This window comes from Rhamphochromis sp. 'chilingali' (assembly GCF_963969265.1).
Source record: "Rhamphochromis sp. 'chilingali' genome assembly, chromosome: 1".
In the NCBI taxonomy this organism is placed as follows: domain Eukaryota; kingdom Metazoa; phylum Chordata; class Actinopteri; order Cichliformes; family Cichlidae; genus Rhamphochromis; species Rhamphochromis sp. 'chilingali'.
Window position 1 is genome coordinate 45595264 of NC_137929.1, and position 16185 is coordinate 45611448.

General features: G+C 40.3%; 1 protein-coding gene across 7 annotated transcripts in view; it reads left to right on the forward strand.

Annotated features, from left to right (window-relative positions):
- dysf (dysferlin, limb girdle muscular dystrophy 2B (autosomal recessive)) overlaps positions 1-16185 on the forward strand; it is a 107290-nt gene that overhangs the window by 34240 nt on the left and 56865 nt on the right. For 5 of the 7 annotated variants that reach the window (XM_080903386.1, XM_080903390.1, XM_080903388.1 and 2 more), the window contains 16 exons: positions 223-369; positions 475-606; positions 699-865; positions 2731-2845; positions 2921-3026; positions 3107-3249; positions 4393-4566; positions 5401-5485; positions 5591-5668; positions 9709-9890; positions 10007-10147; positions 10287-10316; positions 10408-10443; positions 11161-11202; positions 12613-12714; positions 13535-13696. In XM_080903386.1, the coding sequence (XP_080759512.1) occupies positions 223-369; positions 475-606; positions 699-865; positions 2731-2845; positions 2921-3026; positions 3107-3249; positions 4393-4566; positions 5401-5485; positions 5591-5668; positions 9709-9890; positions 10007-10147; positions 10287-10316; positions 10408-10443; positions 11161-11202; positions 12613-12714; positions 13535-13696 (1842 nt within the window). The remainder of the gene's footprint in view (positions 1-222; positions 370-474; positions 607-698; positions 866-2730; positions 2846-2920; positions 3027-3106; positions 3250-4392; positions 4567-5400; positions 5486-5590; positions 5669-9708; positions 9891-10006; positions 10148-10286; positions 10317-10407; positions 10444-11160; positions 11203-12612; positions 12715-13534; positions 13697-16185) is intronic. The other 2 variants (XM_080903389.1, XM_080903391.1) reach the window with 1 other exon arrangement.

Consider the following 16185-nt stretch of genomic DNA (forward strand, 5'->3'; position numbering starts at 1 on the left):
TTTCATAATTCATGCATCAGAGGGTTAATTTTAAATGTTATTCAAGGTGATGAGCTTTGAAAAAAAACAAGCTGACCAACCATTTCCTCTCTGAAAGTTTATCTGGCCTAGAGATGGATGCATAGACACATTCCATAAACTATTATTCATTTAAATTATCCTTTAATGAGAAAACTCGTTACCACTAATTTCTCTCTCTCTTCCTTTACGTCAATCTTCCAGCCCCAGAACAGCCTTCCAGACATCGTGATATGGATGTTGCAGGGTGACCGCAGGGTAGCGTACCACCGCATCCCAGCACACACCGTCATCTTCTCCCAGCAGCACTGTGGGAAACACTGCGGTCAGCTGCAGACTGTCTTTCTTAAGGTGCACACTCACAGTCGAGTAACATCAGAGGACATTACACCTCTTACGTTAATCAGCTTCTTGACACAAAGTGTGACTCACCGTTTGTATGTGTTTGCTGTGCAGTGTCCACAGGGCAGTGGAGGAGAAGCCAAACTTCCCGGTCAGTTGAGGGTTAAAGTTTGGTTTGGATTGGCTGCTGATGTCAAACACTTCAATGAATATGCTGAAGGAAAACTGTCTGTCTTTGCCGAGGCGGTAAGAAGTCGACAGAACTAGAATGAAGTCTCAAAAAGAAGTCTTTAAATATTAGCAATGATCCCAGCCTGCCTCTTTCTCTCTGTCTGTAGTATGAGAACCAGACACGGCTCGCCCTGGTGGGCAGCTGGGGAACTACAGGTTTAACCTACCCCAAGTATAGCGACATCACCGGGAGAGTTAAATTGCCCAAAGAGAGTTTCAAACCCTCGCCCGGCTGGTCCTGGGCTGGAGACTGGTACATCAGCCCCGAGAGGACGTGAGTCTGTTCCTTTAACCTTTCGCACTCTCATTATTCTGTGATTAACAGTTTCAAACTCTGGGCTTTGTTGTGTGCTGAAGCTGTTGGAAAGAACATGGGAATTTTGTGGCTTTAACTGATTTTTTTTAGAGGCACATTTTTAGGTTTAATTTATCCACTAAGATTAACATATTTGCTCCAGATATCAACAAATGGACAGGCTGGAACCCATCAGTCAGTTTTATACATTAAGATGGAGACACTTATACATGTTAGGAAATATATATATTTACAACACTTATGGATTTAGTCTGTGGATTTACTTATTTTCACAGGTGCAGCCCTGAACTTTTCTAGACATTATAATATATAAACGGACTGAACCAGACTATTTCCTGGTGTATGCTACACGTGTGAAAGGAAAGCTATGGCAAATATCTTGATGTGATTCTTTCCAAAATTTTCAGAGGCTCTCTTGTGAAATTTATATAATTATCTTGAATCGAAGCAGGGTCAAAAGTGTTCATACGGACTCAAATATACGTACAGTTGCCTAAATCTTTGATTAAGTGGCGCTAAAGGTTCTGGCTGAAGGTCTTAACCTGACAACTTCAAGGTCTATTAAATCACGGTTGGTGATTGAGTGGCAACTGGTAGTTTCTCTTGTCAGCATAGAAAGGATTTGTTTGACAGCACTTACTGGATTGACTGATACTTGAAACGATAAGAAAGTCCAAGCAACTCGGATCAAATAAGGAGAACTCTAGATTCCACAAGTTTGGAAGGTCTGTTTCCATTTCTTAACAGCTACAGATTAATAGACTGTCATTTCAAACAATTCAACACAAGTTAATCAGATGTATAATGACTTTGCTAAGGTCTGGAAGAAGACCCTAACTGTCACAATCAGATGAAAGGAAATTTGTTAGGATGTTTGGGAACAACCCAGAAACGACCAAGGCTCAAGCCTGCCATGAACTGAAAACTTCTGAAACACCAGCATCTCTGTCCACAGTGAAGTGAACTTTAAAATCAACACTTTCAAGCTCAACCTGAAATTTGCAGCTGCCCACATGGACAAGCTTAAATACCTCAAGGAGAAAGGTTTTATGATGAGACGAGACAAAAATTGAGCTATTTGGCCACAATGATAAGAGGGATATTGGAGGATTAGAACATTGCATCAGTTGTCAAGCATGGTGGTGGTGCATCATGCTCTGTGGCTGTTTTGCTTCCAGCGGTACTGCTACATTGCACAAAGTGGGTGGAATAATGAAGGGAGAGGACTACCTCCAAATTCTTCAACTTCACCTCAAATCAACAGTTTGTTGGTTGAAACGTGAACACAGTTGGGTGTTCCAACAAACCAGTGATCACAAACATGCTTCAAAGCTGCGTCTGGAATGGATGAAGCAATCTCATGTTAAGCTTCTGGAATTGCCGTCCCCATAGCCTGACCTCAACCCTATTGAATATTTTTGGAGTTAGCTTAAAAGTTGGGTCCATGTCAGGAAAGCAACCAGTTTAAATGAACTCTACAGTTACTGCCAAGAAAAGTATCCAAATATTCAACCAGAATTGTGCCAGAAGCTTGTTGACGGCTAACAAAAACATCTGGTTGTGCTAATGAACATTTAACTAAATATTAGAGTGTGTGGGGGGTAAATCTGTATACTTTTGACCATGTGTAGATTAGAGAAATCCAAAATTAGAAGTCCAAAATTACCCCAACATTCATGCCTCCGATGATGGATGTAAGCTTCTGACCACAACTGTAGTTGTTTAGCAGTGAGTTAAATGTGGCAAATGAAAATATTTAAACATGAAGGTCATTTGTAAATGAATGTGTATGTATCTGTTGCTTTGTGCTGTTAATACTTCAGACTCCTGTTTGATGTGGATGCCGGTCACATGACCTTCACAGAGGAAGTGTTTGAAAACCAGATGAGGCTACCAGGTGGCCAGTGGATCGGCATGCAGGAAGGATACACGGATGTGGTATGTATAAGTGCTTATGTAACATATTTTGGCTTCAGTCATCGCAGTAAATCTAAGCAAGTGTGTCTTTGTCAGAACGGGGAGAAAGCGGTGCCAAAGGACGAGATTGAGTGTCCACCAGGTTGGGTATGGGAGGAGGTGGAGTGGAGTGAGGATCTCAACAGGGCTGTGGATGATCAAGGTACACACAGGCACACAATAATACCACTTTCAACAATAGAGAGTAAATTAAAACTAATAAGTCCTTTTCTGTGTGTTCAGGCTGGGAGTACGGCATCACCATTCCCCCAGACCGGCGTCCCAAGTCGTGGGTGCCGGCAGAGAAGATGTACCACACCAACCGACGAAGACGATGGATACGGATGAGGCGACGAGACCAGCAGAAGATGGATGCTCTGAGAAAGGTAGCAGAAGAGAAGGAAATGAGTTTGAACAAAATATACTTCATTCACTGTTTTTTCTGACATATTAAATATCGGCGCTTCAACAAAGCCAAAAGCAGGACAAATGAGTCTGCAATGAACAAAGCGGTGACACTTTATAACAAGGGCATGATAAATACAGTTTCAATGTGTGTATTTGCATAACTTCGGGTGTTTTCAGGAAAAGAGATGCAAAATATACTGTAAGCAGTTTTAAGTTCAGCGTAATTTTATGGTAACTTTGCAACAAACCCAACACAATTTCTCCGTCTGACATCAGAAATAAACTGCCCATCGGAGCGTGGGCTGTATTATGTTGATGTACATGATGATGTTCTATTATTCACTCTGAGTCGTGGGCCATATTCTGAAGCATTACCAGCTAATTTTGAGGTGTTGCATGAATGATTGTCAAATAATCCCATAAATAATACATATTGGTCTCTGGAATTCTTATTTCCTATTTCTTCATGCTGCATATTGTAAATTCCTCAAGTGTTTTTTTTTCTTGTTTTCTAGGAAGAAATTAAGAAGAAATTATGTTCTTTACTTTTCTCACTCTGGGATTATGATACATTCTGTAACACAGAAGATATCCTACTTTACATCCCATTCTTTTTAGGTCACGGATCCGTGTATCCCCATCATGTCTGCCCATCCTAAGAAATCCGGTGATGTGAAGAAGGCAACCATGATAATAGTCAGAGGAACATTAAAGTCTTAAAGTTTCCATCAGTTTGATGGCTTATTTTATTCCACACACTGTATGTTTTATTTTATTTTATTTTTTTTGTTTATCTTTTGAGAAGATATATTTGACCAAAATATCATGTCAGTAAGGATTTGCTGGCCTGATTTGATGTATAAAGAAAGGAGCTGATGAAGACAAGTGAAAAAATGATGTTAGTCAAAAATGTGGATTAATAGTTTTTCCTAAATTGAATTTTAAAATAAAAATGTAATTACAAAATTAAGTCATGAACAGCTGAAGTTCCCCATAGTAACCACTAGATGGTGGCCAAGCTCCACAAATGAATTTAGGAAAGTTTGCTTTGAGCGTCTCTTCTGCCCTCATGTTTTTATTTTTGGGGAAAAGCTGATTTAAGTTTATGTTCGTGTTCACAGCAGCGTCCAGACGAGGCGGAGAGGGAGGGCTGGGAGTACGCCTCGCTTTTTGGCTGGAGGTTCCACCTCAAGCCCAGGAAGACGGACAGCTTCAGGAGGCGCAGGTGGAGGCGCCGCATGGAGCCGCTGGAGAAGACAGGACCGGCAGCCATCTTTGCCCTTGAGTGTTCTCTGGTGAGGAAGTGCCCCAAATTATGTAGACACCTAAACAATATATAACCCAGGTGTTTTGATTTCACATGTTCAAAACTGCTAATCCTCCTCTGAAAAGTCCTACCCTGAATTTTTGATGGCTGCCTGCAGGCATGTGTTGTTTACCACCACAGGAACTATCAGCTGATTTTTGGATGGTCTCACCTGTAGGAATTCTTTCAGGATTTTTCTCATAGGAAAAATGAAGTGTCTGGACTAAGTTCTCCTGAAAACATTTGATTGGTTAAACTCTTTAAGGTCAACCACATAGTGCCATTTTTAAGAAACAAAGACAACGTCACACAGACCAAATGAAGAACAGTAGAAACAGACTGATGAGGCGCAGGCTGAGACCTGAAGTGAGCTAGAAAGAAAAAACAAAGTGGCTATCACCCAGACCTGGAGAGCCAATACAGAATGAGAACTCAACAGGGTCAGAAACAGAAAAAAAAGGTAAATACTCGCATAAGACTGGAAATCCAGGGGTCAAACCTCCAGTCTCCTGATTAGCACATGACCTGCTCCACCTCCTGCTGCAAAATCAAATTCATCCAGTCCAAATTCTGGGTAATTTATCCCTTAATTGGCCTGGCTTTGTGCTTTATCACTGGTATTTGGCGACATACTTGAAGATGGGCTTAAGTGGACAAAATCATCAAAAATGGTACAGATAAAATAAAATAAAGTGATTTGACCTGTCATTATTTGTGCAGTAAAAGTAACACAGTCTTTTATTTTGAAGGCCACACAGAAAGAAAGTGCTTGTAAAAGGTTTTGTTTCTGTTCTGCTCCTCTCCTCCGACCCTTCCTCCACAGAGCAGTATAGAGGACAAGAATGAAGACAAGTCAGTTACGACCACGTTTGGAGTCAACAGGCCTACCATTTCCTGTTTCTTTGAGCGTAAGGCAGCTTCCTTTTTCCTCCCTTTCTTTCCCGTCCCTGTTTTTGTGTGTATAATGATGTGTGTACATATCTGTGTCTGTGTGTGCATTTGTATATATGCAGGTGGCACTCGATACCATCTGCGGTGCTATCTGTATCAAGCCAGAGACCTGCTGCCCATGGACAAAGACAGCTTCTCAGGTACTGAAGACAATGTTGGAACTGCTGCATCATCTGGCAGCCAAAGTTGACCCCAAATCATTTTTTCCAGCAGTTTTGATGATTTTATTTTGTTAGACACCTTTAATGTTGTTTTCCCCCTTTATTCCAATCCAGACGCCAAATTACCGTATATTCAGTGTTTATTACATAAGATGGATTTTCTTCCGTCCCTCCAGAAAGAAATTAGGGTTGTGGTGATTATCGGAGTGTTATGTTTACATATACAGGACAAAAGTTAAAGGCAGTAAAAGTGATGGTGCTTTTAAAAACATACAAAGTGCAAAATTATCCCAAACTGCATTATCTGTAGGATGCCTTCATCTTTCTGTGTCTTAGAAATAGATTTTTCCTGACTCTGGGTGCATAAACACACAAGACAGAACATGGCCTGCAGCTGCAAATATAACTACAACATGAAGCAAAACCTGGAACAATGAAACTCCATCTGTGAATAGGATCGAAAGATCAAAACACAAGGATAGTTACAACAATGCACAACTAAAGAAAAAAAAAAACTTAATTGTGTCCAAGGCCATGACAGGCTCATTGTTGAGGGAGGGTGGATTGTTTCCACTCACTTGCTACTTCATATCAAGTAGCAGCCTGTTTCTGCCACTAAAAAAGACAAAACAACAAGTATCCATAACTCGAAATTTCGAGTTATTTTCTCGAAATTTTTAGTTAATAAGTCGAAATTTCGAGAAAATAAGTCGAAATTTCGAGATCCTTTTTTTCTTTTTTCTTTTTTTTTTGTGGCGGAAACGAGCTTCCATACTAAGAGAGAGAATAATAAACTTGCATTTAACATGTCTCTGCTGCCCCCATGTGGCCGAAAACATATGTTCATAAGTTAAAACATCACTATTGACAAGTGTCTTTTCACGCTTTGTCATTGCTAACAATCCTTTGACTTTTCAAATAAATAAATAAAGTCTTTAAATGCACCGCAGCAGGCGAACCTTACGGGACATGAAGAAAAAGAAGCTTTGATATGAAGCACCGAGTTGTGTATGTGCAGCTGGTGTTACTGCACTGCAGAGGGAAGCAGCGCAGAAAACAGGCGCACAGAATGAGAGAGCAAAGCACACGCACAAAACAACATGTTTTTCTTCCATTCAGAGAGGTCACGGTAACTGCGACTGCTGCGAGCCTGTGTTAATCAGAAACCCACCGCAGACTCACATATAAAAACAGAGCTCTCAGAGAACAGACGAATGGATGGACGGACAGATGGAGGGGGAGAGCGATGATAGATGGGAGGTTGGTTAAAGACAGGGTTAGAGAGAAAGAAGCTCAGAGAGCATCCTGGCCACAGACTGACATGATGAATCGCTATCACTCTCATTCACTCGGTCTCCTTAGCACGCACGCACACACACACACAATGTAATGGATGAGAAGAGTTGATGGATGGGCTTCACTTGTGCGTTAATCTGGTGTAACATGGCGTCTGGGCATCCATGATTAAAGACGCTGAGGTCTTTCTTGTTTTCTTTTTCCTTCTGTCTGTTGTCTTTTTCTCTGATTGCCTTTCATCTTTTGTCTGTGTTTCTTTCTGCTTTTCCTGCACATCTGTCTTTTTAAGCTTCTCTTTATAGTTCCCCGTTTGCCCTTTGCCGTCTGCCTCTGTTTGTTTGCTTCTTTCAACCTGCTGAAGCAATGATCTTACCAGAGCAAGAAACTGCTTGCTGACGAAGCAACTAGTGGAGCAATCAGCTGATGAAGTGTTTCTTCTCTTTACATGTTTGGTTTACTTCCTGCTTTGATTTAAGCTTTGTGCTCACAAAAGCCACAAAGAGGCGAGACTATTTTCTCCTAATAGTTTAACTTCTTGAGGTTAAAAAAAGCCCCGACGATCCCTTAAACTGCAGTTCCTCAAATGACCACTTGAAGCTGTATTCAAACTAGAGTCCATTCCCATGTTCTCATGTTAAAATGACGTAACTCTTTCCCCCGTAGAGACAATATTTGATGACTTTGGAATTTAAGAACTTGTTTGATTAGATTCTTGGTAGCCCAAGTAGGCTGTACAGGCCTCACTAACGTCTAATACACCCAGGTACTTTATAGAAAGTGCTATGCACTGTGCTCACCACTATTTCTATCAAGCTGGCTGTACTTTGTTATTTTTTGCGGTCATTCATGGGCATACTGTACGCAGAAGATTGAGACAAAAGTTAAACATTGCAGGTTTAACTGCCGCGAAGCTCTTTAGTATTTTATTCTGACAGAGTGTCTTTTGTAAGGATCTATGTTCCCTCAAAAAGCAGAAATAAAGTCATGAAGAATGCTTGTGTGGCTTGATTCCACTGATTCCCCTTCTTGGATTTTTTTCATCATTCTTCCTTTAAACTGTATCTAATCTTGGATCAAAATCTCCACATTTAGAGATAATGCTCTTTTCCTCCTGTCCTCTCCTCCCTCCTTTTCTCTTTCTTTCCATCCTCCCTCCTCTCCTCTTTCTCTTTTCCCAGTCTTCGTTTGCTTATGTCCCTCTGTGGCTCCCACCAGGGTCCTGACTACTGCCGCTTCCCCTCTACACAAACATACACACACACACTCTCACTAAAAACACACAAGCACAGACTTACATAACCCCCCGGGGCTGTTTGTATTGTGGTTTTTATGAGCTAATGGGATGTTGGAAATGGACGGTAATTGAATGGGTCACCATGGGTGGTGTGTCTGTACACTGTGTGCGAGTGTGTGTGTGTGTCTTAGATATAGGGTTAATTGAGGGCTGGTGGGAAAATGCATCTTAACTTCTGTTTACTCCAATGCTAACGGCTCCACAGAGACTCTTTACCCGGCCTGAAACAACAAACTACTCAGTCTGTGTAACTGTACGTAGGCTACATGTGTTTAATTCAGTGTGTGTGTGTGTGTGTGTGTGTGTGTGTGTGTGTGTGTGTGTGTGTGTGTTTAACATGGAGGAGAGCCGTTTTAACCTGGAATAACAAACTTCCCAGAGCGGCGTTCCCAGCCCTCTGTCTCCAGCTTGGCATTCCCAAGCTGCTGATGTCACTGTGCAGGACGCCAGGACAGTTTGGACATAATCGTGCATAAGTTTGTACTGCTATACTTGCGAGGACCGTCTTTAAAAACTCACTCAGCATCTTCAATAATAACCTTGCTCTCTGCTTTGCAAATTAGGGCGGCAAAAGCTCGTAAGCAGCTTCCAAAACCTTCGCCCAGAAGATGTTGCAACCATTTAATTTTCCTTTTGTTTTCTTTTTTTTTGGGAGTGACCAAAATGAGACCCAGTGTGAAAAACAGAAACTACCGTTTCTGCTTATACATGTTTGGTCTCTCTGAGAAGTTGCATTATATTTCATTCTTTCTAATCTTCTCATTAATGCATCACTAAGGGCCAGCTTCTTGAAACTCTTCAGTATCCATCAAGCTAGATGTAATAGTTCACCCATCTCCTAAACCCCACTAGTACGACCTCTGTAGACGATGCAGGGTCTGGAGATGACTCTGTTTCACTGGGCCTGTGGGTTGGATACAATTCACTGGGACTCCTTTAAGGCTCTGGATGTTGAGGGGCTGCCCTGGTTGACACTCCTCTGCAGCATTGGTGAAGTTCTGGGTAGGCCTGTCTGGATTAGCAGATTATAGTGGTGGTGGTGGTAACTTTTTAAAGGAAAAGGACCTGAGCTTATGTTCCAACTCCAGGAGGATAATACTCCTTATCCTCCCTGTGAAGGTCCACAGTGGGAGGAAATGGCTGGAAGAGGGCGCTATGGGCTTCCCTTCTAAAATGGGTATTCTCTTGGACCCAGATAAGTGGATGGATGGAACTGTCATGCAAAAAATCCTTTTAATAATCCAGTCTAATACATCAATAACATTATATCTTCCATAGGTAAAGGAAACCCTATAGGTTGAGTAAACAAATATTGAGCCATTAAAAAATAAATGACCTCACTCTGCCAAACGTCCAGACCTTGAGTCATATGTACTCTCACCAAGTTTAAACTAGCGAAAAGAAAGGCTCACAGTGTTTTTCTCTCCAGACCCCTACGCGATCGTATCCTTCCTCCACCAATCCCAGAAGACGGTGACGGTGCGAAACACTCTCAATCCCACCTGGGACCAGACGCTCATCTTCTATGAAGTGGAGATTTTTGGCGACTCCGAGGTCACGATGGCCAGCCCCCCCAATATTATAGTGGAACTCTACGATCAGGACACATACGTGAGTGTTTAAATCTCATGAAAGCTATTTAGAGGTCTTTGAACATCTGTTTGTCTTCCTATATTGCTAAAACATGGATGTAACATGTATGTCTATGTTGTGTTTTCATTCTTCAGGGAGCTGATGAGTTCATGGGTCGCTGCGTGTGCCAGCCCTCACTGACTCGGTCGCCACGCCTGGCCTGGTTCCCAATTCGCAGAGGGGACAAGAACGCTGGCGAGCTGCTGGCTGCCTTTGAGCTTATACGCAGAGAAAAGGTCAGAGGTCAACTTGACACTTTCACCTACTGGTCTTTTTCCTTCTTGTCATATTCAAAGTTTTTAAAAAGGCATGTGGTTCTGATATGGATGCTTTAGTCTTTGAGGACGAGTCTTGATTTCACTGTTATTCCAACAGCCGTCACTTCACCATATTCCAGGTCAAGAGGTACGTTTATCTCCATTTTTTCCCATTCCTTCTTGAATTTTTGTCTTTTCCATTTAACTTTGAAATATAACTCATGTCGTATCACCTACAGGGAGATTTCCTGACTTCCACCCACATCTTAGATGAGGTAAAACCACACCAAGTATTGTACCGTTTTCCTCTAAATTTAAATGTTTGACAGTAAACATGACTGATATGAGACTATCACACAGTCTAGGAGAGTCAAAGAGTAAATATTCATAAAAAAATTTAAATAACTTTTTTTTCCCCCCCATTTTTGATTTTTGTTAGGAAAAGTCTCAAAGTAAGCAAACTGGCTAAATCAGAATAATTTATTATGAAGTCCTTTCTTCAGTTTTTCTTTCTGCTGCTTTCTTCATAAACTGTATGTAAAAGATAGAAGGGGACACAGTGATGTTCTATTTTGAAGCCACAACTTTAACATTTTTTGTAATTCCCTGATCGAGGATCGGATCAAACGTAACTTGTCAGTCACAAAGTTACTACACCATGAACAATACGGTGCTTTATGACCTATTTTACTGTAATTGGGAGCCATAATTGACAAAAGCATCTTGAAACTGGAGATCATAAAATAAGCAAGTGACATCAAAGGCAAATAAAAATTAACGCTAATTTCTGCAGTTCCTCCAGTAGCCAGATTCATGGCACTTCTGCATTTGTCTTCACTTCAGCTTTATGCGTCTTGTATGCAGTATACAGCCTGTCTTCCAGTCGTATCAAAAACACCCCACATGTTGCAGTATATTTGTGCAGTTACAGCTCTTTTCATTTATCTTTTGTGCTGAATTATTTTCTTTTTTCTTCATTCTGGCTTCTTCAGCTGATGTTTCCAGGATTCCTCTCTGAAAACCTGCAGCAATGGGTACAATATAGAAACACAAAGTCAAATCCATCCATGGTCATCCCATTTGATGTCTCTGTCCATTTACTGCATACGCTAATAATTTTATCTCACGTGCATGTTAAAAGCCATCCCCTTTTTCTAAAACTTGAAATGTTTATTTACTTATTTTTGATCAGCAGTAATCTAACACTGTGTGGTTTTTACACGTGGTTTGTTGTATGTTGTATGCAGATGCGTATGGAAGTCCAAAGACAGCATGCATGCAGACTTTAAATCATTTTTACCTTTTTTATAGGAGCTTAAGAAAGTTTCACTTTCAGAAGATTCCAGATTAAATTTTATCATTAGTGAGTACAGTTAATAATTTTGTGTCACAGAAAGAAAGAGAACATTATATCATAATCAGATAATGTTTCTGTTACTATAATTACACCTTTTTAGGAAAACATACTGAAGCTCAGAAGGAGAAATGCTTACCGATGTTGTCTTTGGTCTTCTACAGATTCTTGTAGGTGCAAAAATATTTTTGCCTCTTATGCATTTTAATCGCATCTTAATTTTACATATATTTGGATTATGTGGTTTATAAATTTACAATGTAGGAAATTTAATGTGATGCATATTTTTATATTTTTCAGTCAAACTTAAAATTGACAAACACAATGAGTTTCAAATACATTCAACGTGTTTTATATGATTTTAGGATTAACATGCTTGTTGGGTCTTCTACATTACTTTTGTATTCAAAATATTTAATCCAAATAAATGTTAAATTTGCATGCTTTAAAATACATAACAGGCTGCTTGTTGTAAAGTACTATTTTATGCTTTTTAAAGTGTTTTTTTTAATGTTAAATGTTATTACATTTGTGTGGTATTAACACTCTAAAACAAAATTGATATACTCATCCTAAACATTGTCATTTAACATTTCTTCATGTTTGTTTCCATAGAACAGTTCACCTGGCAGTAAATAGCACGGCAAGCTGTTTAAATCGTTGTTGTGCATTCATGTGCTGCTTGGATGGTCCCGACCTGGGAAATTCCTCTTCAGAATTTGATGTGTTCTTAAATTTGAATTTGGAAACAGCAAAAACACTACAGAGATTAAAGACTTGTTATCCAGCTAATAAATGTGTTTTCTGCCTAATCTACGTTATTGCTCATGGACTGCTTTAAACAGTGACAATGTCATATCACCTTCTTGATTAAACGTTAGCCATATAAGTCAATTGATTTAAAGTTTCTTACCTTAAACCAAACCTTTACCAGATTTTTGTGTAATTTCAAGTCACTAAAGTCACCCAGAAAAGGGGATTTTCCTAGTCGGGGAGTCATTTCTCAGATGATTCCAATACTCCATGACTGCACAAATTCTCATTGGTCACTTGTTGATGACCTGCTACTTTCCTGCATCCATATTCACAGCCGGAGGAGTCAGACCTTCCCTACCCACCGCCTCAGAGAGAGCCAAATGTCTTCATGATTCCTCAGGGAATCAAACCTGTTCTGCAGAGAACCGCCATCGAGGTATCACTAATTATCTGCTTTAACTTTTCTGTTTCATTATCACCACCTTCCTGGGTGCTGAGAAACGGTGAAAATGATCATAGTCTTTTGATCCCTGGTACTGATTCTCTATTGTGTTATGTGTGTCTTAATTATAGATGACTTTAGCTTTATTAGTTCCCTTTAGCCTTCCCTTGCTGTTCCCTCAGGCTTGTCTTTGTGTTGGTCTTGTCTGTCATGGTCCTTAGTTTAGTTGTGTTACGTTGATCTAATATTGCTGTTCTGCTGTGTCTCTCTTCCTGTTTTATTTTGGTACATGTTGAACTCTGTGTCCTGTGTTGGGTTTGTCGTCCTGTGTCTTGTTATCCATGATTTGTTTCCACTGTGTCTCCCACCTGTTTACCCCTCGCCTCATTACCATGTGTATAAATTGTCTTGTCTCGTCCTTTGTTGGATCATCGTGTTTCCTATTTCTTGCCGTCCCTGTTTGTAGCGTCACTGTAGTTATTTCTTTAAAGCTCCCAGTGTTTCCCACAAGTTCCTGCTTTTCCTGCTGGATTTTTGGTTTGCCTTAAAGCTTGGTTTCATTTAATGCTTCTCTATGAGTCTGGATCTGGTGTCCTCTTCAGTCATTATATATGATAAAAATCTGTTCAACTGAGAGTTTCTGTTGTTTTTCAGTATTAATATTTTTATAATTTAAACTCAAAGAAACTTAAAGGATCTTCATTTTGTTTTTGTTTTTTTAATTTTGAATATCTATGAGCAGTTTGATAGATTTAATTATTACAAGTCTAAAAATGACAACACCAACACTACTCTTTCTGTGTCATCCTGACAGATTTTAGCATGGGGCGTCCGGAACCTGAAGAGCTTCCAGCTGGCCAGCGTTACCTCCCCCAGCCTGCAGGTGGAGTGTGGAGGCAGCATGGTCCAGAGCTGCGTCATCCGCAGTGTGAAGAAGAAGCCTAACTTTGACATTAATACGCTTCTCCTTGATGTGGTGAGCTATGCTGTACTAGACTTAAACACACAGAGTAATCAGTGCCCACAGCTTCCATGTTAAGGACAGCTCTGCTGTGGTTTGTGTTACTCATTTATCTTCATCAGTGAAACCACAATAATGGCAGAATAGAGAAATTCCTTCTCTTTTTCCAAGAAAATTATAGGTTTCCTTGTGTGCTGCAGCAGATTTTTAAAAATTTATTTTTAGAAAAGTGAATGTTTCTTCAGATAAGAGTTAATTATCTTCCATGGCTATTAGCATAGGCATTAATGTACCATAAATGCAGGGTGGATATGTTTGCCATGGGTATGGTGGAGGGTACAGATGCTTACTGGATGTTCTTAAAGTGGATGTCACTGTAGTACAAGGTCAATAGTAAGCTGAGTTTGATGTTTAGTAAATCAGGGATAATACCTTTAACATCGATGTAGTTTTCTTTGGATAAACCAATTCATCTTATTTTCCACCACTGAAGAGGCAGACATTTCCACCTTGTTCAGGGATCCTAGGAATAAATAAAATATGTAGAAGTTTTATATTTGTTAAGACTTTGTGATTGTGTAATGAAGTTATGGTCACATTTGCACATGAATCTGCAAGTAAGTACATAAAAGGGCACAAATTGCTAACCAGCTGACACTGGTAATATCAGGGGTGTCTCACACACAGTGCATTATCTGACATGTAGTTCAGTTATGGGTTATCAGGTTTTACTAATAGGGTCATCCCATCTCAAGTGTTAGCTAGCTAGTGGTTATTTGGGTGGTGTTAATTAGCCTCTGCACGGCCTTCTTGTTCTCAGTCTTGGCCCCTGTGTACCAAACGGCCAGCACGCTCTCCACTGAGGAGCAGTAGAAAGCCGGCAGGGAGAAAGTGCAGCCGCTGCTGCTCTTTCTTTACCAGGGCGTTGGTGTTGTGGGTCCAAGTGAGATCAGCGAAGATGTCGGTGCCCAGATACCTGAAGGTGGAGACAGATTCCACCCATTCTCCATTTATAATGAGAGGGGAGTGGACCTGTCTGTGCCTCCCAAGTCCATTATGAGTTATTTTGTTTTAAGGAGGTTCAACATCAGGTTATTTTCTGAGCACCCGCAGGGCAAGTTCTCTACCTCTGCCCTATATGCTGTCTATCTATATGCATTTTTTTTTTTAAATAAAACTTTATTTGGGCAGTTGTTGTAGTTTGAAGGTTATGTTTGGGGTCTTGTATCAGGCTACCAATGTGAAGACTACAAGACTACTCACATGAAATTGGCTTCTGACATCTTTTCATCTCTCTTGTTTCACTAAATTTATTTCCATGTATAAGTGGGAGCCAAAAGTGAGCTAAAATGCCTTGTAAGGCTGAGAGGAATTGCAGAGTTGAATATAGTGGGCTATTATGAAAGAACACAAGTTATAGCAGGTTAAAAAAAAGGGTTGTATGGTCGCTAAAAAAACCCAACTGCATGCACGTCGACGCCTGCGCTCCCCTCGCTGTCACTCTGCAAAGAGCGTTTTTTAATTCACTCATTTATTTTAATCAGACCAGCCGCAATCTTCAGAGCAGGGAATCGTACCAGTCGTTACTTATCCTTCGAATGTAACACTGTCCTCTGAGAATATGTTTCCACTGAGTTTACATTGGTGCCATTGAATTCCACCTAAGTGTTTTCTTATGAAAACCTAAACTGAAATATGGAAATATTAAACACATTTTCCTAACAGCGGCTCCAAACAGGCTAGAGAGTTTAACAATATTAAGGTCTGAAGTTGATCACCTCCGTGTTTTATTATGACAGCTATAACTGGCGTATGGAAATATTCACTTTTTTCCCCTTAAATGCAGATCCTTGCTTTGACTCCTGCAGTTTAATGTTAACAAGATTAAGGTCCTGTTTTGACCACCGCACGAGTGTGACAGCCTCAATCGGACTGTGGAAATGTGCACATTTCTTTTCCCCTTAAATTTAGCCGCTGAACCAATTCCAAGCATTTAATGTTAACAATATTAAGGCCTTAAGATGACTGCGTTAGTGTTTTCTTATGCCACGGGAGCAAAAGAAAATGTCATGGGCATAGTTTCCTTAAATATTTCTCTTTGAAGTGTCTAACCACCTAATGTTAGCTCTCTCAGTTTATTGTGTGAGTTTAGCATCATCAGCCTCACTTAAGCCTTTCTTAAAGCCAGAGAGGTCAAACAGATTACAGTTGCCAGCCCATTGTTTATTTACCTTTGAGTGAGTTTGGATAAATGAGGTTGTGTTGCCATATTGTCTTCAGATGTAGCTGCTGTAAATGTTTTGAGGGTTTCATTATGCAGCTGGTTCTTTGAGATTCTTCTTCTGCAGCTCTCTGTAAAAGTAAGAGGGATTGAGGGAACTCGAGCCAGTTGAATTTTATTTAAGTATATAGCTGTTGCAGAAGCTCTGCCAGCTGCAGCACCTACAGTATCAGCATCAAGCGGGAGAACATGCCTGGCAGGTCAAGTGATGGTCTGCTTGTCT